The following is a 22,485-nucleotide window of genomic DNA, read 5'->3' on the forward strand; positions in this document are numbered from 1 at the left end:
CTCTACGTGGTTATCAATCGGATATTTCAAATTTAACATGGCTGAAACAGAACCCTATCTCTTGCCAAGCTGTTCTCCTTTTTGTCTTCCCCAAACCAGGAGATGGCATCTCCATCACCTAGCTCCTCAAGCTAAAAATCCTTGAAATTATCCTTGATGTCTCTATTTCCTCTACACTCAAATTCAATCCATCAGTAGTTTCTGTCGGGCCATATCCCAAATCCATCCACTGCTCTTAATTTCACCACTCACACTCTAGTTTAAGTCACTATTATCTCTTATCTGGACTGTTACAACAGCCTGCTAACTTGTATTCCTGCTTCTACTCTTGCCCTATTCCAACCTATTCTCCACAGAAAAGTCAGAGTGAGCATTTCAAAACACACGACAGATAATGTCATTTATCTGCTTAAGGACCTCAAATAACTTCCCACTGAGTGAAGGGTGCCTTACAAAGCTAGGCAGGATCTGGCTACTGCCATTTCTGTGATCTTGTCTGTTATGACTTTTCCCTTTTCCACTACACTCTAGTCACACTGGCCAGTGTCCCACTCCAAGTGTTTGCATTTTCTCCTGGTTTGATGTCGCCAGTCTTTCTAGTAAACTGCTAATGTTTGTTCTTCTCTAAATCATGAATAAAGATTACAAACTTGATCAGGCTTAAAAATTGCTGACAGAGACAAAAGATATTAGGGTATCATAACTGAATTTGTGTTTAAAATTTTTCATAATTATTTTAGGTAAGGAAAGAAATGATGCCGTGAAACACTATGTTAGACCTGCTCTGTCCAACATGGTAGCCACTCGCCATATGCAGCTGCTGAACACTTGAAATGTGGCTAGTGTCATTAAGGAAGTAAATTTAATTTTGCTTTAATTTTTATTAACTTAAATTCAAAAACAGACATTTGGTGCAGTTATTGGGAAAAATTTTTAAGTGTGTTTGGAACAAAACTGGGTATGAGAATCTAGTTTTTCAACGATAGATTTTTTTGAAATCTAAATACAGATCAAGTATTTCTGATAAAACTTTAGTGTCTGAATTGACATTTACTGTAACTGTAAAACATATACCAGATTCTGAAGACTGAGTATTAAAAAGGGAATATAAAATAGCTCATTATGTATTTTTATATTGGTTACATGTCAAAATAGTATTTTAGATATAGTAGATTAAATAAATTACTAAAATTAAATCCCCCCTTATTTTTTCACCTTTTGCAATGTGGCTATTAGAAAAATCTAAATTACATATGTGACTTACATTGTATTACTATTGGACAGTGCCATGTTGTCCAACTGTAGTTCAATGTGGCTGCAGCAGAAGGCATGCAAAGTGTATGATAAGAAAAGTGAAATGTGGTCAATGTCAGTGGCTATAATTTTTACTATATCTGAGAAAGCAGATCTACAAGCAAGAAGCCAATGGGCAAGAAGCAGAGGTGAGGGATGGAGGAGAGAATACACTAATGGCCCATGGGACCTTGGTTCTGGAGGCTCATTAAACCCTTGTTTTCCACATGGCTTGGTTGTTCAACCTGCTTAGTAATTAAAAGAATTCTAACTATTTCAGATGTAGAGGTAGAAGAAAAGGCTTTACAGAAAATATGATTTTAGTGTCAAGTGGAAGAGCAAGCTTGATTTAATCTCAGACAAAACAAGTCATCCCACCTAAGTAAAAACCAAGTAAGGGTTAAGACACAACAAACTAGAAAACTGTGCTTAAACATAAAGAGCTCTTATCTTCAAAGATTTCTGATAAGGTTCTTAGTTTCTACAATACTAAAATTTTATTTAGAATCTAAACCCTGACGTTTGTAAGGTCGTTTTCTACTAAATTCAACTAATACTATTAAAAAAGTGACTATAAAAAAAGGCAAGAATGCATACCTTCCAGAAATGACAAGTTTTAATGACATTTAAGAAATATAATACAAAATGTCTAGCACAGTGCCTAACACAGAGAACAAATTCATTAAATAATAAGTTTTCCTTTCTTTCCTTTCTTAATAATAATCTCTAGTCTGGCTGAACTGTTACTGAAATATTTTTAGGTATTTAAAAAGCAAAACTTCCAACCTCCTCTCACAACCTTGAAAACTGATGCTAATGACAAAAAAGACATCATGGTTAAAAGAAAAAGATAACAAGTGACATAATTAGTAGTGAGGAATTCCTTAAATTCACTCCTTGCCAAGTCTCTTAACCCCTCTTACCTCCAGGATGGGGTAAAAACATACTTACCGCTAGGTTGCATAGTCAATGGACTAAAAACTGGTCAGGGAGTTAAGAGGTTTGGGATTTACCCCTGGATCCACCAATACCTTGCTCTGACCTCTGACAAGTCAGTTTCTCTGTATGTTAATTTCTCCATCTGTAAAATGGGGGTGGGAGGAAGGGGGACACTTATTACCCTGTAAAGGACTGAGACTTTACTGGTACTAACAAATTGGACTACATTATAAGAAAAGTAGGACATTTAGATATAATGTTTTTGCTTATTAGAATATCTCAGGGTTGGATAGTACTTTATGCTAAGTACCACGGGTTAAATTGAGCTAAGCCTCAATATTCACAGAAATAAAAAATATAGATATTTGAGAATGGACTTGAGGATATGGGGAGGGGGAAGGGTAAGATGTGACAAAGCGCAAGAGAGGCATGGACATATATACACTACCAAACGTAAGGTAGATAGCTAGTGGGAAGCAGCCACATAGCACAGGGAGATCTTCTTGGTGCTTTGTGACCGCCTGGAGGGGTGGGATAGGGAGGGTGGGAGGGAGGGAGACGCAAGAGGGAAGAGATATGGGAACATATGTATATGTATAACTGATTCACTTTGTTATAAAGCAGAAACTAACACACCATTGTAAAGCAATTATACTCCAATAAAGATGTAAAAAAAAAAAAAAGAAAGAAAGAAAAAATATAGATATTTGGTCCCATACAAATACCAAATTTCCAACTAACCAGGTTAGGCCAAAAAATCAAAAGATACTAAAAATACATTAACACGGTGTTATAAACTGAATTACGTACCACCCCCGCAAATTTGTATATTGAAGTCCTAATCCCCCAGTGTGACTGTATTTGGAGACAGGACTTTTAAGGAGGTAACTAAGGTAAAATGAGGTCATAAGGGTGGGGCCCTAATCTGATAGGACTGGTGTGCTAATGAAAAGGAAGCGGTACCAGAGATTGACTGGTCTCTGTCTCTGTCTCTCAACCACCCCCGCCACCAACACATACAGAGAAAATGGTCAGGTGAGGACATAGCCAGAAAGCCAGAAGGTACTCTGTCTATAAGCTGAGGAGGGAAGTCTCACCAGAAACCAACCCCGCTGGCATATTGATCTTGGACTTCTAGCCTCAGCAGCTGTGAGAAAATAAGTTTCTGTTGTTTAAACCACCCCACTTGCGGTATTTTGTTATGGCAGTCCAAACACACTAATGCACACGGTCATAGGACAAATGAAGCTATAGCATTTCTTTGAGAGTATCTCATATAACGCTATTCAGTTTTCAAGTTGTCCTAAAGAATCCTCACTCTTCCTTTTACTACAGTCTGATTGGTGGTAAAGTAGAGCATAACAAAATAAAAACAACAAAAGAAAACCAAACTGGAAGTTAAAATTTTATCCTGCTTTGAATCACAAGACTATTTTCCCTTGACGAATTTAGGCAAGTTGTTAATTGCACTGAACCTGTTTTTTCTAAATCAGTAAAGTGGGGATGCTCATCCCAATGCTACTTGCTTCACTAGGTTGCTGTGAAGAGCAAATGAAAAAATGGCTTTAAAAGTGCATAATAAAGATAACAGGGATCATTAAAGGAAAACTTGCTGTTTACTACCTTTCTCAGAGGGAAAGCTCAGATCCTGACTAATACAATGTATGTACTTATAAAAAGGACATAGGACATTAGAACCTCCTGTTACTAGTTAGCTCCTATGGATTCTCATATTCACATATGGATTCTCTAGTAATTTGCTAGAATTACTTCTGCTCTGTCCTTTCTCCCTTTGGCCTCCTCTTCTGCAGACTGGGACCTTTAAAAACTTTGGTAATGCATTCTTCTCAGGAGAAGTAAAAGTGCCTGTATTTATTCCAAAAGACAGTTAATGACACTAAGAGGCTGGAGTAAGAAGAGTAACCCGAATCCTTAAAATGGATGTGTCTGGAGCACTGACACATTTAAGAGAGTAATCTCTGGAATTCTAGAAAATATACCCTCTTTGATTTCTAAGAAAGGAGCACAAGAGCATATTCTAGTAATATCTAAAGTAATGCTGTCCAATAGAACTTTCTGTGATGATGGAAGTGTTCTATATCTGTGTCATCCAACGGGTAGCCACTAGCCACATGGGGCTATTCAGCACTTGAAATATGGCTAGTGTGACTAAAGAGTTGCATTTTTAATTGTACTTAGTGCTCCCTAAACTTAAATAGACACATGGGGCCAGTGGCTATTGTATTGGGTAGTACAAATCTACAGAACATAAAGACTCTGGTATTTCTGGAAACACTTGAGGGAAAGATAACATGTAGTAGAAAAATCTACAAGGCCATGGAAGCATCCTTTCAAAATGTGATAAAACAAGCACAATAGAGCATCCCCCGAAGCAAGGAAAAGTCAGAAAAATTCTTCATATGTTATATTAAGAAAAAACTTAGTTGTAAATCATCATTGTATATTAACAACAGCAATAATACTAATTATTAACATTATATAGCTATTATTTTTAAGTGTTTACTATGTACCGGATATCGTGCTGAGTATTTCAATAACACCATCTTGTTGAATCCGCACTAGTATGATACCACTTAGTATGGTATCATTGCCCCTTTTTACTAATGAGGAAATAATATTCAGAGAGGTTGAATAACTTTCTGAAAGGTTACAGTCAGTAGAAAGGCCAGGATTTGAACCTGAACTATGTTCTTAACTACACTGCCTTCTCCTCAAAAGCAAAACAAAACAAAAGCAAAAAAAACTAACAAAAGATAAACCTTAACAAATGCTTCTAACATAAAACAGCCCAGCTTGGACAGTCTACCCATTTTACTACAGCAAAACTGAAGCACTGATGCTTATGAGCTTGATCTGGACGCTGAATAATATGAGGCATATCTGGGATTTAACGAGGTAAAACTCGATTAGGTGGAGGACGTCCATAGGTACCATGTTTCAAATATTCACAGAGCTTGGAAAATGTAAAAGAAGTAATGCAGGCTTACATGCACATACTAATGAGACAGTGGGGATAGGCAGGAAGGGAAGAAGGGAACAGGGAAGGAGGAATGTTTCCCTCAGAAATGAAAACTGGAAAACAGAAAAATCAAATGTACTTCTGAAAATCCACTAAGACAAGACAGAACTGCATCAGTGGTAGAGAGCAACTGTGGTTTTAATAAACCATAATCCTAGGCTGATAAGCAGAGATCAAAACAGAAAAGCTGGAAGCAGAACACCTGTCCCACTGTGGTCACGGAGGACAAGCTACAGGCAGGAGACAGAAAAGGGACTGGTCTGGGTTGTGCCACTGATTAGCCATGCCCTCTTATTAGAAAGTATTCCTAGTGCCTCTCAGCTGATTCTCTGCCTCCAGCTCTTCTTCATTTACTTTTACTCCATTCGGAGATAAGGGTGTTGAGATGGTGATATTCCTCTGGGATGATCTGCCAGAAAAAGGGGGAGAGGAAGCAAGCTAGGCAATCCCTTTCTCAAAGAGAGGAATAAATCCTGTCTTGTGCATGTAGCAGATGTGAACAAAGAAGATGGAACAGATTTCTTCTTAGCGATCATCCCTATCCCCATTCCCTCTATAGGAATTATATATCTCTGCACTTGCACACAGAGAGAAGAACCCCAGAGAACATCAATATTTCCTTTAACAAGCAAAACTGCTAGCAATGAATGGCTAATGAAAATGCAGAAAAGCCATAACTCCCTTTTGTCTTACAGGTAATCCTACTAGACTTCAACTATGTATAATGTTAACCTTTCCAGGAGGTGTGATCCAGGACACAGAAGAAGCTAACGTTTTTAGAATGCTTCTGGCTCATGTTTCTTGAACAGGGAAGAAGTTTAGTGGTACCAACGGTGTCACATGATACCTCCTGGCAGACATATATAGATCTGATATCATGAAATAAAGAATGCGCCACCATCATCACCACCATCGTCATTCCAGTCAATATTGGGAATGAAGCAGATGACAGTATGGGATCACCTACTCTGCCAGTTAGAACACTTTGAAGGTAGAGCTTTATGTTCCAACTGAGGTCCTAGACTCTGAATAAGATACAGGCATACAATCTCATTTAAAGGAAAGCAACAAAGATACTGAGGGTTTAAGAAACCGAGGAGGTGGGCTTCCCTGGTGGCGCAGTGGTTGAGAGTCCGCCTGCCGATGCAGGGGACACGGGTTCATGCCCCGGTCCGGGAAGATCCCACGTGCCGCGGAGCGGCTGGGCCCGTGAGCCACGGCCGCTGAGCCTGCGCGTCCCGAGCCTGTGCTCCGCAACGGGAGAGGCCACAACAGTGAGAGGCCCGCGTACCGCAAAAAAAAAAAGAAACTGAGGAGGTTTAACTAGGAGAAGAGAAGACTCAGGAGAAACAGGAAAGTTGTTTGCAAATATCTGGAGCATTCTCATGTAGAGAAGAGATTTGCTTTGCTTGCTCAATTACCCCAAGGGAGAGAACTAGGATCAGTAGGTAGAAGCTATAGGTAGACAGGTTTCAGCTCATTACTAGGAGGAACTTGCTGGCAGTCGGAGGTAATCAACAGTGGAATGAACTCTCTGGGAAGGGAAGGTATGAATCTGCCATCATTGAGGGCAGAGAAGTAGAAGTAAGATAATCTCTTGGTGGAAATACTAAATCATGAGAAGGAGGAGGGAGGCTGGACTAGGTAACCTTTAAAGGTCCTGCCCAAATCTGACAGCCTATAATTTTATGGGGGTATGGAGCTCCTGCTTTCATCATTACAACACTGTGCAACTTTAGGTTTGCAGCATAGACAGTGTACATATCTACATTACCAACTTTCTCTCTGAAGGCTTACAGAAGAGTGATGGGCGGGGGGCAGAAGAAATAACAACAATATCAGTACCATCACCATGATCTTATTCCCTTCTGCATCTTCATCTACCATATACTTGGCACTGTGGCAGGCACTTTATATACTTTATCGCTAATCTTTAAGAGTCCAGCTAGGCTACTGTGAGACTCTGAGCTGGTAAGATATCGTCTACGGTTTTTATTTTCCTCATTTGGAAAAGGAAGGGGTTGAACTTTGCTATTCATTAAAGGGAACATTAAGGTCCCCTTTAACTTCCTTTATACTATGAGTCTGAAGGGGAAGTAGCACTAGGGACCCAGCTCAATTATTTCCTCCCTATGGAACACAGCTTAACCTGGCAGATACTTTGAAACATCTTCCTTCTTTGGAATAATGAACAATGTGTGCCACCTTCATTTTACACAGTAAATATAGTAGTGAAAGGTTAAGTGTAAACAGAATTTTTAATAAAAAATTAAGTACATTTTGAACACACCAAAATGGTTAGTTAAAAGAAATCTTTAAAAAAATAAGTTCAATGTTTGCTGCAAAGTAACTTGTTCTATAAATTTGGATTTTATATTTTGGATTTTCTCTTATCACTTTGTCCTCCACTTAGTCTGTTGGGGTAATCAGTCTGTTGGTATGAACACAGAACTATAGGTTTGAAAGGAATATTAAAAGTCATTTAGCTCAATGAATCCTCCTCTCCCTGCCTCTAACTCCATTAACCCTAGCCAATGCTTGAATCTTCTTTCTAACATCCCTACCAAGTCTTTGCTTACTCTTCTAGTGATGAAGATCCCACATCTCCCCCAGAAGTTCCTTCCATTCTTGGCAGTGGACCTTGGCTTTAGGGACGTGATTCTCAATACTTTTTCTATGTCAGCAACCATGAGGGAATCCCAGAACACTTCCATCCATAACAGTAGTTTCACATACATCCAAATTTTAATAGAGGTTCTCTCTAGAGAGCAAGATGGTGATGGGAGGGAAACTTTCTCTTTGGTATACTTCTGTTGGTAATTTTTTTACACTGCATATATATTACTTTAATACATACATGCATACATTTTTGAAAAGTGGTCCAAGGGGGTAAATCTTTATCACAGTAGTGATGGGGGTTGGACAGGAACAAGTTCCCCTACAGGAACAACACAGAATGAGAGGCAATGGGGTGTTATGATTTGACACCTCCATCGGCTGTTAATATACTCAGGTGTAGAGTGGGCACTGAATTGACTGTAATATACTTGTTGTGGGGAGGCTGAATGCCCTCTAGCTCCTTGAAAACCATTGCTAATCTCTATCTCAACTGAGTAAGCCAGCTCTTCAGGCATTTTAAGACAGCTTTCATGTGTGCAAGGAACGTTAACTGCCTTCTGGCCTCACCAAGGTTAAACTCAATGACTAACGGTATAACGTGTCTCACTGTGTAATGAATCTGCCTCTTTTTCCCTGCCATTCCGCCGAATCCATAGTATACTCTTCTAATTGGACCCTCTGCCTTCCAGTATTATTCTTCTATAGTCCGTTCATTTTCTCTTTATCATGATGGGAGAGCACACTTCCTAATTACTAAGACTAGTTACCTTACTCCAGGCTTATGGTTGTTTTTTACCAAATATCCCCAGATTTCCCTCCTCTACTATGAAGACTCTGCAGACAGACTGCCTGGGTTCAGATTTGGTTCTCTCATTTACTAGTTGTATAACCTTGGCTAAGTAACTTTAATCCCCTGTGCCTCAGTTTCCTCATCTGGAAAATAAAGACAACAGCAGCAATTAGCTTATACAGTTGCAGAAGTTTAACTAGGATACATATAAAGCACATGGAACAGTACCTGGCATACAGTGGATGCTCAAATCAATATTAATTTGTACTGCTGCTTCCTTCTCCTTCACCATCATGCCCTACTACTACTTAGGAAACTTTCTTACTGTAGGCCCAGAGTATTTACTTGGCAACTTCTTTTCATTAGACGTCTATGTTTCCTCTTTCTCAGTCCAAAGCATTCTTGACATTTCATCTCTTCAACACAGTTGTCTCTGACAAACTGGATTACAGTCAAACCTTCCCACCTGGCATTCCTACCACTATGGCTGCTTTTGCTGCGTTATGATGCACACTCGTGCTTCATCAATTCACATTCCTCTTCTTTTCATACCTCTATTCAAAACCTATCTTCTAGAGCAGGGAGTAGAAAACTTTCTGTAAAGAGCCAGATAGTAAATATTTTCAGTTTTATGGGACATATGGTTTCCGCTACAACGACTCATCTCTGCCATTGTAGCATGAAAGTAGCCATACACATTAACAAATGAACACGGCTATATTCCAGTAAACCTTGATTTACAAAAACAGGCAGCCAGCAGGATTTGGCCTATGGGTCATAGTTTACTGATCCCTGATCTAGAGGAATCCTTCCCTAAATAACTCCGCCTGGCTGTGATCATTCCACTATTCTACTTCAAGTATGTACTATATTCATTTACAAATAGTTATAAACTTCTGAGTATTTTTTACGTGGTCAGTCTCCCACTTAGATTAGTGTACAGATCCTTTAAGGAAAGCTGTTATTTCATTCATTAAACAAAACGTAGCTAAGCCTAGGAGTAACACTGAGTGTTAAGAACATGAAGACAAATAAGTCCCAGTCTATGCTCACAAAAACCTCACAGATTAGTAGGATAGACAGCAACTCAAATACACTATCATAATACAATGTGATTTTTGCTATAAGAGAGATTTGCTATACAAAGTGCTCTGAGAAAAGAGAAAGGAATTATTGACTTTGCTTGGGGAGAGGAGGAAAGCTTCACAGAGGACATGAAGTTAAGCTAGAATTGTCAGAAGAAAGATGAATAGGCATTTGAGGCAAAGGGAATATAGTATAAAGGTACTTAAGACATGGAAATGGACCATGTGTTTGGACAACAGCCAGCAGCTGCTGTAGAAGGAAAGTGGTAGGGTAAGCTACAGAGACAAATGACAGGAACTGAGGAAGATGAGAATACAAAGGTAAGTACCAGCAAACGAAGAGCCTCATTTGCCATAATAAGACAATGGTATGTACACCATAAGGAGTCTGGTATCATCCCAAAGATTATATTTAAACATTCAATAACAAGACCTGATTTATTAATTATATTTTACACCCATAAAGGGTTTTTAACTTTTTCATATATTATTTTAACTTTTACATATATTATTTCCAATGTTCATAGAGCATCCATACTTATATATCTACTGAATTCTGACTAATGATATGAACTAAATAATCTAAATAATGATTATGAACTTGTGATGTAGTGAGAAGGGTAAGATTTAGAAGCAAAAGATTCAGGACTAAATCTTGCAGTTTATAGTAACAACATTCGGAATAAGTCTCTTAACCCTTTATTGTTTCCATAAAAGAGGAATAGCAACAGTCCCTATCTCAAAAGCTTACAGTAAAGACTATTTGAGATAATTACATGAAGAGTGCTTTGCAAACTAAAAAAGAGTTGTATAAATGATGTGCAGGATTTGTGAAAATTGCAGGGTAAGTTGGCAAGAAAGGGTGAGATTTTTTTATTTACTCAAACAGCTTGTTGTGACACATACACTCACACACAGCCTGACAGAAGGTAACTCTCCATTTCTATTACACATAAGAACAGGTTCTGACCTTTTCGAGGATCTGATTTTTGCATGGTACCATCAGCTATACCCAATAGGAATTTCCTCCTTAGCAAGATGGAGACATCTAGAAGCAAAAGATTAAAAAAAAAAAATTAGAAATGTGAACTACTGTAGATTGAAGGAGACCTGCAGTGAAATTAGGTTTTAATCAGAAGAAACCAGCAGGCTGAACACCTAGAAGGGCTTCCCAAGGGCAGTAATATAGTTAGGTTTCCAGTTTCCAGGATCCTTCCCTCAGCTTTTCGAGTTCAGAACCCCAATTCTGTTAAAAATAGAACAGATTCTTCAGGGCATTAACAGGTCATGAAATAATAATGGATAAACCAGAACGTTACTCTATTAACTCACTGTGAGAAAGATAACAGTCACAAAACTAAAGTATTGCACACTGAAAACTACAAACATCACTGAAAGAATTAAAGAAAGAAGTAGAAAGACATTTACGTTCATGAATTAGAAGACTAATGTTAAGATAACAATACTACCCAAGGTGATCTACAGACTCAAGACAATCCCTATCAAAATCCCTTTTCTGTAGAAATAGAAAAAGCCACCCTAAAATTCACATGCTATCTCAAACAGCTTAAACAATCTTGAAAATGAAGAACAACGTTGGAAGACTCACACTTCCTGGTTTCAAAACCTCCTACAAAGCTACAGTAATTGAGACAGTATGGTACTGGCATAAGGACAGGCATACAGACCAATGGAATAGAGAGCTCTGAAATAAACCCTAATATATATGGTCAAATGATTTTTGACCAAGGTGCCAACACCATTCAATGGGAAAAGGATACTCTTCAACAAATGATGCTAGGAAAACTGGATACCCTCATGCCAAAGAATGAAGATGAACCTTTATCTTACACCATATACAAAAATTAACTCAAAATGCATCAAAGACCAAAACTTAAGAGCTAAAATTATAAACCTCTTAGAAGAAAACATAGAGGAGAATCTTCATGACACCGGATTTGGCAATGATTCTGGAATGTGACATCTAAATTACAGGCAACAAAAGAAAAAAGATAAATCGGACTTCATCAAAATGAAAAACAATTTGTGGACCAAAGGGCACTATCACATGGATGAAAAGAAAACCTACAGAATGGGAGAAAATATTGGCAAATTGTTTATCTGATAAGGCACTAATATCTAGAATTTATAAAGAACTCCTACAATTCAATAACAAAAATACCTCAAACAACCCAGCTGAAAAATGGGCAAAGGACCTGAAGAGATATTTCTCCATTTATCTATATAGATGGCCAATAAGCACATGAAAAGATACTCAACATCATTAATCATTAGGGAAGTACAAGTGAAAGTCCCAATGAGATACCACTTCACACCCATTGGGATGATTGGGATGGTTATTATGAAGAAAAAAAAAAAGGAAAATCATAAGTGTCGGCAAGGACATGGAGAAATTAGATCCCTTGTGAATTGCTAGTGGGACTAAAAAATGGTGCAGCTGATGTGGAAAACTTTAAAAAGTTAAAAATAGAATTACCTTGTGATCCAGACATCACTGGATCGTTTTTTTCAAGAGGGTAGACAGAATGGAATCCAACAAGGAACCAGAACCTCTGCCATCAACGTCAGGCATGAATGAAATTGCAGGTTGCCCTCCGTCTCCTATTGCTGACAATCCTTCAGCTCTACTATCTCCCCTGTCCTCTCCCTCCTCCAGTCGGTAACTCTTCTTGCCTGTTCACTCAATGCCAGCCCCTGTATGCCAGCTGTTGTGCTGTACTACTGTACTTTTCAAGGTTCTGAAGGTGACCATTCTCTTGCTGTAATGCCCGGGCACCACACTTTTTACCACCCATCAACACTTCTACTGCAGAGTGTCTGCACGTCGTTGCTCGTGGAGTCGTGAGGCTTGATCCTCCAGGCCCATATTCCCTGGTAGGCTGGATATGTCTGCCTTCAAAGATTTCTGCCCTTTCAAGCATTCCAGAATTTGCCTGTGTTTCAGTGGTGCCTCACATTATGGAATCCTTTTACTCTCAACATTATTAGGGTCTATCTTAGGGACAAGTGGTACAATCCAATTTCCTTTTGGCCCGTGGTGCTATTTTGTATTTCCCAGTGCTTTCAACGAAGCTTCAAGTAGACCTAAACTCCCGGCTACTAACTAGCCATGAATCGCACAATTGTTCATTGTTTGTTATTTGTGAGAAAATGACAGTAATTAGTAGGAAAAAAAAATAGAATTACCATATGACCCAGAAACTCCACTCCTAGGTATATACCCCAAAGAATTGAAAACAGGGACTAAAACAGATACCTGTATACTAATGTTCATAGCAGCATTATTCACAATAGCGAAAGGGTAGAAAAAAATTCAAGTGTCCACCAATAAATGAATAAATAAACAGAATGTGGCATATACATAAAATGGAATACTATTCAGCCATAAAAAGGAATAAAATTCTGATACATGCTATAACATGGATCAATCTTGAAAATATTATGCTAAGTGAAATAAGCCAAATACAAAAGTATAACTACTGTCTGATTTCACTTATACTTGATAACCAGAATAGGGAAATTCATAGAGAAAGTAAGTAGAACAGAGGTTACCAGGGGCTGGGAAGAGGAGGGGGAATGATTTAATGTGTACAGAGTTTCTGTTTGAAATGATGAAAAAATTCTGGAGTTGGACAGCAGTGAAGGCTATACATCACTGTAAATGTACTTAATGCCTTAAAATGGTTAAAATGATAAATTTTATGTTATATATATATTTTTTAACACAATTATAATAAAAAAAAAAAAAACAAGCAACAGGTGGACCTGCATCAGGGTTTGACAGCTCCATTCAACAATCTCACAACAGGAACACAAATTGCTTCACAGGGACTTTCAAGAAACTAAGTCCTTGAGTCACAGCATTCCCTTTCCTGGGTGGTCCTAGATGGAACCTGCTATCAATTTTCTTTATGACCTCCCATTTAGCATGTTTCCAAGCTAGACTATCTTCTGATAAACACATCCTTTTATTTGGATAATGTTACTATCTACATATAGCATGTAGTACAGATGGGCTCTGGATTTGAATATCAACTCTGTCACTAGCTATGTAAACTTGAACAAGTTACTAAATGTCTCTGGCCCTCAATTTCTGTATCTTTATTTTTTAATTTATTTGTAAATTTATTTATTTATTTATTTGGCTGTGTTGGGTCTTAGTTGCGGCAAGTGGGATCTTCATTGCCACACGTGGGATCTTTTTTTGCGGCACACGGGCTTCTCTCTAGTTGTAGTGCACAGGCTCCGGAGCACATGGGTCAGTAGTTGTGGCATGCAGGTTCTCTAGTTGTGGTGCGTGGGCTCTAGAGTGTGCAGGCTTAGCTGCCCCGTGGTATGTGGGATCTTAGTTCCCCAACCAGGGATTGAACCTGTGTCCTCTGCACTGGAAGGAGGATTCTTAACCACTGGACCAGCAGGGAAGTCCCAATTTCTGTATCTTTAAAGCAAAAATAGTAATATCTACTCCAAAGGCTTTGTGATGGTTAAATGACATTCTCTATGTTAATGAATTAATACAAATAAGTGTCGACAGACAGAAATTACTTCCCCACTTCCTTAACTCTTCGTAGTATTACAGATCACTGATGAAATCATAGTCAGTTCTCTGTCTCTTGGCTCCATTGGCATCCATACAATCATCACCACGACTCTCTGTAACTTGGAGGCTTGCTGGTATATCTATCAGAAACCTTCTCTCAAAGATCAACATCCAAAAGAACAAACACAAATGTACACAAATTTTTCTGCCTACCTCACAAACCTCTCCTAGAGGAGTCTGCCCTCCCCGAGGGCAGGTAGGCTTACTTTATATCCCACGTATTGCCTAGCAGAAAAAAATAACTTTATCAATTTTTAAAATTGAATTTTCAACAATTCTAAGTTTTTTATAACAGGATCTTGCATAAATATCCAAATACACAAGTTCTATTTCTATACTTGTATTACAAAAACAATAAGGTAAAAACAGTAAGTATGGTTCTCTGTCAGTGATAAGAACCTAAGCAAAATATATAAGGTGTTACAGGGCGTGGTAGTGACCATTTCAAAGCCTGCTACACTATGGTGGGCTTATATTAGAAGTGCCAGAAATAACAGAATAAGTTCAATATCCCACCATGAAAAAATTCAATAATAAAGCTGATCTACCAGATAAAATCATATTACACAAATCAGAAAAATCTCCATTTAATTTTCACTTAAAAGCAAAATATCAAATCATCTAAAGATCAGAAAATAGCATCAAATCAAACTTCATATTCCTGACTTATTTCTAGACCACAGTAGTCAGACATTCAATTTCACCTTGTCTGAATGACCTAAACTCCTTCAACTACGCCAATTAGAACTGCCATCAGTAGATATTTATTAAACATGCCTAGGTATAAAATTGGAATTAGGAGACAGAACCATAACAAAACAAAGCAACTGAACGGTTAGGAAAAAAAATGGAACCATCATAGGAGAAGGGAACCAACTATGTCATAGGTTCTGTGCTGAATACTTTAAAAACAACTTTTTGTTAAAGTATAATATACATACTGAGAAGCACATGCATCATACAGTAGCCAAGATATGGAAACAACCTAAGGTGATGAATGCATAAAGAAGATGTGGTATATATACACAATGGAATACTCTTCAGCCATAAAAAAAAAGAAAACTGGCCATTGTGACAACATAAATGGACCTGGAAAGTATTATGCTAGGTTTGAATAAGTCAGATGGAGAAAGACAGTTACCATGTGATTTTACTCATATGTGGAAGCTAAAAAAACAAATGAACAAACAAAATAAAACAAAAACAAACTCACAGATACAGAGATCAGATCAGTGGCTACCAGAAGGGAAGCGAGTAGCGGGGGGTGGGGGGGCCGTGCAAGATGGGTGAAGGAGGCCAACTGAATGGTGACAAATGGTAACTAGACTTGTAGTGGTAATCACTTTCTAGTACAAATAGCTGTTGAATTATTATGCTGTCCACCTGAAACTCATTATTTTAAAAAAGTAAATAAATCGTAAGTATGAAACTCAATGAACTTTTACAATGTGTTTCCAAACCAAGAAAGAGATCATTACTAGCACAAAAGAAGTACTCCTTTGAGCCCTCTCCCAATCATTACTCCACCCAAGAGTAAGTACTATGTGGACTACTATTGTTAGGTTAGTTTTGCCTGTTTTGAACTTTATAGAAATGAAATTATATCTCATGTTCTCTTTTATGTCCACTTTGTTCCACTCAACATTTTGTTTATGAGATTCATCCACGGTGCCCTCACCCAATCATTACTCCACCCAAGAGTAAGCACTGTGTGGACTACTATTGTAAGGTTAGTTTTGCCTGTTTTGAACTTTATAGAAATGAAATTGTATCTCATGTCCTCTTTTATGTCCACTTTGTTCCACTCAACATTTTGTTTATGAGTTTCATCCACGGTGCCCCTACTAAGGCACTTTTGTCTTCATTACTTGATTTAAAACACCCAACAATTCTGGCATTTCCCATTTAGGTTGGGGGAAAAAAAAGAGCTGAGGCTCTGAAGTTAAACAAGATCAATTAAAGCATCCAAGGGCATATGAGTACTGTATGGAAAGGCTAAAATTAAAGACTAATTTCAAAGTCCATCCTCTCTTTGGTTCCATTATGCTTGCCTACTATAGTTTAAAAGCAACAAGAAATCAATCCCTTCCCTAGTTTACTTTTCATAGACCATATTATAGAGGGAAGTTTGGCAAACAGTCAAGTACTACGCAATGTAAGAAGTCATTATTAGCACAAGAAGAGTTTCCTAGGGCAGTGGCTTTCAAACCTTTCTGATTGTGACCCACAGACTTAAATCCAGGAGTTTTTACAACAATATGCATTGCTAAAAACCTTATATCTTGCAAAATTATGCACTAAACATGGGATTGTGGTTAAAACAGAGTTAGGAATATGCTACTAGAAGCCCACGAAAATTTGTATCCTTTATACATATACACACATACCCCACAAGGATCTCAGTCACTAAGAAATGGTTAAATTGGACCCAACAAACTAAACAGAAGGAAGAAGGGTATAATCCACTTTAGGATAATTTCTAAGTAATATGATTTTTTTTTTTTTTTTGCGGTACGCGGGCCTCCCACTGTTGTGGCCTCTCCCGTTGCGGAGCAGAGGCTCCAGATGCACAGGCTCAGCGGCCATGGCTCATGGGACCAGCCACTCCGTGGCATGTGGGATCTTCCTGGACCGGGGCATGAACCCATGTCCCCTGCATCGGCAGGTGGGCTCTCAAACACTGCGCCACCAGGGAAGCCCTAAAATGATTTTAAAAAATAAAGTTTTAATGTGTAATGGAACAAACCTGTAGCAATCCAGAACACTAAGCTTCTAAGAGTGACTTAATTCTCCAAGGTTTTCTAGAGTGAAGATTAGAACACATGTCACCATGTACAGACAGGAGCCACTTAATAAAAGCTTTTTTCGTAGCGACAAAATTAAAACCTGAGGTCAGACTCATATGGCTTTGGGGACCAATAAGAGACTATTAACCTGTCAATTATTTTTTATCTATTCACACTGCCCAAGCAGACCTTTGAGAGATGTCTATGCTACACAGTACCAGAGATCTCAAGATCAACTTTATTCTGTGGGAGTGTAATAGGATAGAGTCCTACACAGGAAACTAACTCCTGAGATGTACAGCCCTGAGAATAGATTCTCACTGCTTAAGCAATAGAGACAGGTACATAAAGTAATTTGGGCTCATTAACAGAGCAGTATCCATAAACCATTCTGTAAGTCACCCCCCACTCCCACCAAAGTCTCAGGTTCTTATCCTAAAAAAGTGAGTTATGAATCCTTGACATTATCCAGGATCTTGTAGGAATCTGATAGAATTACAAACTTGGGGCAAATACGGTTTCTCTGTACCAAGAAACTGAGATGCAACTTAGACCTAAACTTGGCCTGGTTCATTCTGTCACTGAGTAGTCACTTCGCCAGGGCTTCAAATTCTTCACTTTAAAACCAAAAGATAAGAACTCAGGCAGTTCCCATGTTTACTACAAACTAGCTGCATGCCTCTGTTTCTTCATCAACCACCTCTACAAGTGTGTGATTTTATGGTTTCATAGAAAATCCTATTGCTCTTACAGTAACGGAAATTTATCAAATGAGATCAGCTGTCTTCCTGTGAGCTACTCAGGGAATTGCCCTGACACCCATTTCTGGTTGGGAAACAGAGACAACTTCTTTCTTCATGGTAATAGGAAGGCTAGACAATACAAAGGGGCTTCCAGGGAAATGTGTCTTATGTGAGTCCGAAACAGCAACCTCAGGAAAGGGCTCTCTTCACTAGAAAACTGACTTGACTAAGGGAGCATGGAATAATCTTTGAGATAGGTATTAAGCTAAGGCATATCGGATTTAAAAAAATTATTTGAGGGTGATACAGAAAGAATATATAATATGCATTCTAAACAGCTAAGGCAGAAGAGTGGTACCACTTGCTAGCAGACACTCAGCATTTACTAGAAACCTTCCTCATGCTAATTCCAGAGAATAACACCTTTTAAAGCAAGTCAGGAAATGTTTGTATATAACCACAGAATCAGCAAGAACCAAGAGGCACGAGAAGAAAAAAACATGTCCAGTTTCACTTCAGAGACAAATTTATGGTTGTTTAGCTTTCTGAGTTGTTTTTTTTAATCCCGGAAATTTAGCTTTTAGGACACAAGATGCCTTTCTCAACTTCCTCGGCTTTTGACCCAGCACTCATCCCTTAATTAAAATCTACTTTAATTCTTCTTCATTTTAAGTCTCTGGGGTTCACTAGACCAGGATTTAGTGGTATGTTATTTCAGAGAACAATTTTATTTGCTAGTATTAGTTAAGAGAACTCCAGAAATTTATTTCATCGAAATCACTGATAGGTGTTGAACCTGTGCGATACTCTTTAACATACAGCAGTCACTCATAACTTTTTCCCCCTGACATATCTGAAGAATACAAAACACTCCTATCAGTGAGGGCAGGCTCATTAAAGGCACTGATTTTCAGCAAAAGGTAGGAGGTAGGATTAATTTGACGGGGTGGAAGGCTCCACTGGGTGAAGGTGCTTTGGAATCTCCAGGGGTATTTGTGTAATGAGAAAAAACATTTCCCCCAGTCTATATTCCACTGCTCTTCCCCCTGACCCAGGGTCTAGAGCACTGCCATCCAACAGAAATACAATTGAAGCTACTCATGTCATTTTAAGTTTTCTAGTAGTCACATTATAAAAAGTAAAAAAAAAGGAACAGATGAAAATGATTTTAATAATGCATTCTATTCAACCCAATATACTGAAATATTATCACTTCAGCTGGTAATCATTATAAAAATCAATGGAAAATGGGACCTAATGAAACTTCAAAGCTTTTGCACAGCAAAGGAAACCATAAACAAGACCAAAAGACAACCCTCAGAATGGGAGAAAATATTTGCAAATGAAGCAACTGACAAAGGATTAATCTCCAAAATTTATAAGCAGCTCATGCAGCTCTATAACAAAAAAACAAAACTGAAGGCATTCTCAGGACAATGCAAATGGGATGAGATAAGGTTAGAAATGATAGTGTAGGAACACAGATATATCCAAGTAATGAATAAACTTGTAAATAACATTCTTTGCAGGTATAGAACAATGTAAATAGGAGAAATGTAATGTAATTACAAATATTTGAAATGCATTTGCACTCCTGGCTTCCAACCTAGTTTAAAAAACGTCTTTCAGAAAAGTCCTAAAGAATCACTGGAGAAAATTTAATATAGCTGGGTGGTAGAGGGATAGATAAACTGACATGTGATCTTTACAAGCAATGGTAAAATTTAGGATGTGGACATAAGGTTTTCCATGGCAAAATCCTTTCAAGTTTATATGTTTGAAATTTTTCATAAGTTTTAAAAAAAGAAACCTTAAAACATCTCAAAGAAGCTGCTGTCTCAGAGCTCAACATTGAGCAATAGTGAAAAGGTGGATAGATTAGAGCAGAGACTAAAGGAATGAATGAACATGAATTTTTTTTGCTCTTGTACATATAACTGCCATTTCATCACAACAAAGCTGAAAGGTAGGTGATATTATCTCTATTACACACACACACACACACACACACACACACACACACACGCCTCTGAGGCTCAGAGAGTACCGTAACCAAGTTACTTGGATATAAGTGAATATTAAGCCTGACCAAGCCTGGGATCAAAATATGCACGCAGGTTTAAAAATATCGAACTAAAATCTGAATCTACCTTTATCATTTATTTTCCACAGGTAACTGGAAAGTGACTGTCTCAGCTCTACTTGGAAAAGCACTTTAAATAATAAGAACATGTGAGATATACTTTGTAAAACAGAACAATATATTTTAAAAATTAATTTAGTCTATCCTTGACCGTGTTGGGTCTTAGTTGCTGCACGTGGACTTTCTCTAGTTGCTGTGAGCGGGGGCTACTCTTCGTTGCGATGCGAGGGCTTCTCTTTGAGGTGGCTTCCCTTGCTGAGGAGCACAGGCTCTAGGTGCGCAGCCTTCAGTAGTTGTAGCATGCGGGCTTCAGCAGTTGTGGCTCTCGGGCTCTAGAACGCAGGCTCGGTAGTTGTGGCGCACAGGTTTAGTTACTCCGTGGCGTGTGGGATCTTCCCAGACCAGGGCTCAAACCCGTGTCCCCTGCATTGGCAGGTGGACTCTTAACCACTGTGCCACCTGGGAAATCTCCCGATATTTTGTATAATATGACTTCCAGCTTCAAAGTCCTTCTTAATTTTCAAAGTTAGCTGACTCACAATTATCCTATTTGTATTACAGTTATCTGTATACATCTTTTACAGTTCGTTTAGCACTGTGATTCCCTTGAAATTAGGATCCAGATCTGATTCATTTCTACATTCTTTATAACAGTACCTGAAATAGTTTAATGAGTATTTACTTAAGGAAAGAAGGTGATCCTCACCATAGAGACGCAAGGTAGCAAGGGCACCTATTCACATTATCCTTATTAATAACACTTGAAGAAACAGAGTCAGAGTAAACTCTGATGCCACTTCTCAGCTAAAAAGCACATTTATTGAGCCAGGGCTCCAGTCTTTTCCGATTACACCACTGACTAAACAAAGACACTAAGCCTGTTCTCCAGTGAGAGTCTGGCAGGGCATCCAAAGGCAAAAGCTTTAGTTATGTTGTTTTTCTAAATGTTTAGAAAATCCTGGAATGTAGATCTTAATGTGATATAAAATGTTTGTAAACGTTCTGAGTTCTTTGTTTTATTGGGACAGAGTGGTAGAAGGAAAGTGAAAATGCTTCTTAAAAACCCTAAACTAGGTTATAAGTTACCCCAAACTCAACAAAAACAGAAGTTGAACTATAACAGCTAACATTTATTTATTTTTTAAAAATAAATCTATTTATTTACGGCTGCGTTGGATCTTCATTGCTGCGTGCAGGGGCTATTCTTCACTGCGGTGCGCGAGCTTCTCACTGCAGTGGCTTCTCTTGTGGAGCACGGACTCCAGGCACATGGGCTTCAGTAGTTATGGCATGTTGGGCTCAGAAGTTGTGGCTCACGGGCTCTAGAGTGCAGGCTCAGTAGTTGTGGCACATAGGCTTGGTGGCTCTGCGGCATGTGGGATCTTCCCAGACCAGGGATCGAACCCGTGTCCCCTGCATTGGCAGGCGGATTCTTAACAACTGCGCCACCAGGGAAGTCCACAGCTAACATTTATACTCAGCTCTTTGGAGCAATTCTACATACATATGTTATTTCATATGATTTTTCATAATATCCAGTGAGAGATTACTATTATTCCCATTTCACTGATGAGTAAATTTTAGGGTTAGTTTAGAAAGTCAGTAGGTGGTTGAACCGGGACTTGAAACAATCTGGGTCATGCTCTTTGTAGTACACAAGGCGTTACTCGCTTCCACAAAACTAGTCAATAGCCTTCTAATTAGTCTCTCTCTATTTCCATTCCATTGTGTGTATGGCAACCAGAGTAATCCTTCTAAAACAGAAATTCAATTATGTTTCATCTCTGCTTAAAATCCTTCAATGGACCCATGCAGCCTATAGAATGAAATCCACCAAAGTCCTTGGCATTGTATACATAGTCCTTCAAACCTAAATCCTTTAAGATTTGGCCCCTGACTACTTCTGCAGCCTCATCTACCCATCTTCTCCTCTTTACCTTCTTACCCTAAGTTATTCTACATGATCTATAGTCCCTCAACTTATCTGCAGTGAAATCCCTTTTCCCATTATACACTCTACTTGTCAACTTACAACTCATCTTTCAAAATTTAACTCAAAAATCAATGATCTCCTCTTCCTCAGCCTTCTGAGTTCTCTTCCCTAGATAATCATTTCCTCTTCTATGCTATTATTTATATCTGGTTCATACTTACAGCATTTAAATACTGTATTACAATTATTTGTTTACATACTTCTCCCAATTTGATAGTGAAGCCCTAAGGGATGCCTTATTCATCTTTGCCTCTGGGGTCTAATACACTGCCTGACAGTAGTAGGCATCAGATACATCTTGTTGGGTTGAATTCAAATATACTCACTTAGAGAGTACACAAGTGATAAAACAGGATTTGGATTTTGCAAAATATATATGTTTTAAAGAAAAAAAAAGGCTAAAACCCTTTAACTGAACTGTGTATAACAATGG

At 38.4% G+C, this 22,485-nt stretch overlaps 1 protein-coding gene across 1 annotated transcript in view; it reads right to left on the minus strand.

Moving 5' to 3' along the window:
• The window catches only part of LOC112399545 (polycomb protein SCMH1-like), a gene marked incomplete at its 3' end in the record, with an annotated part of 97,389 nt that overhangs the window by 43,722 nt on the left and 31,182 nt on the right, over positions 1-22,485 (minus strand). Inside the window, exon 2 of the mRNA XM_024744767.1 lies at positions 10,737-10,814. Within this exon, the coding sequence (XP_024600535.1) occupies positions 10,737-10,761 (25 nt within the window). The remainder of the gene's footprint in view (positions 1-10,736; positions 10,815-22,485) is intronic.

The sequence above is a fragment of the Neophocaena asiaeorientalis genome, unplaced genomic scaffold (assembly GCF_003031525.2).
Source record: "Neophocaena asiaeorientalis asiaeorientalis breed wild unplaced genomic scaffold, Neophocaena_asiaeorientalis_V1.1 scaffold478, whole genome shotgun sequence".
NCBI lineage: Eukaryota > Metazoa > Chordata > Mammalia > Artiodactyla > Phocoenidae > Neophocaena > Neophocaena asiaeorientalis.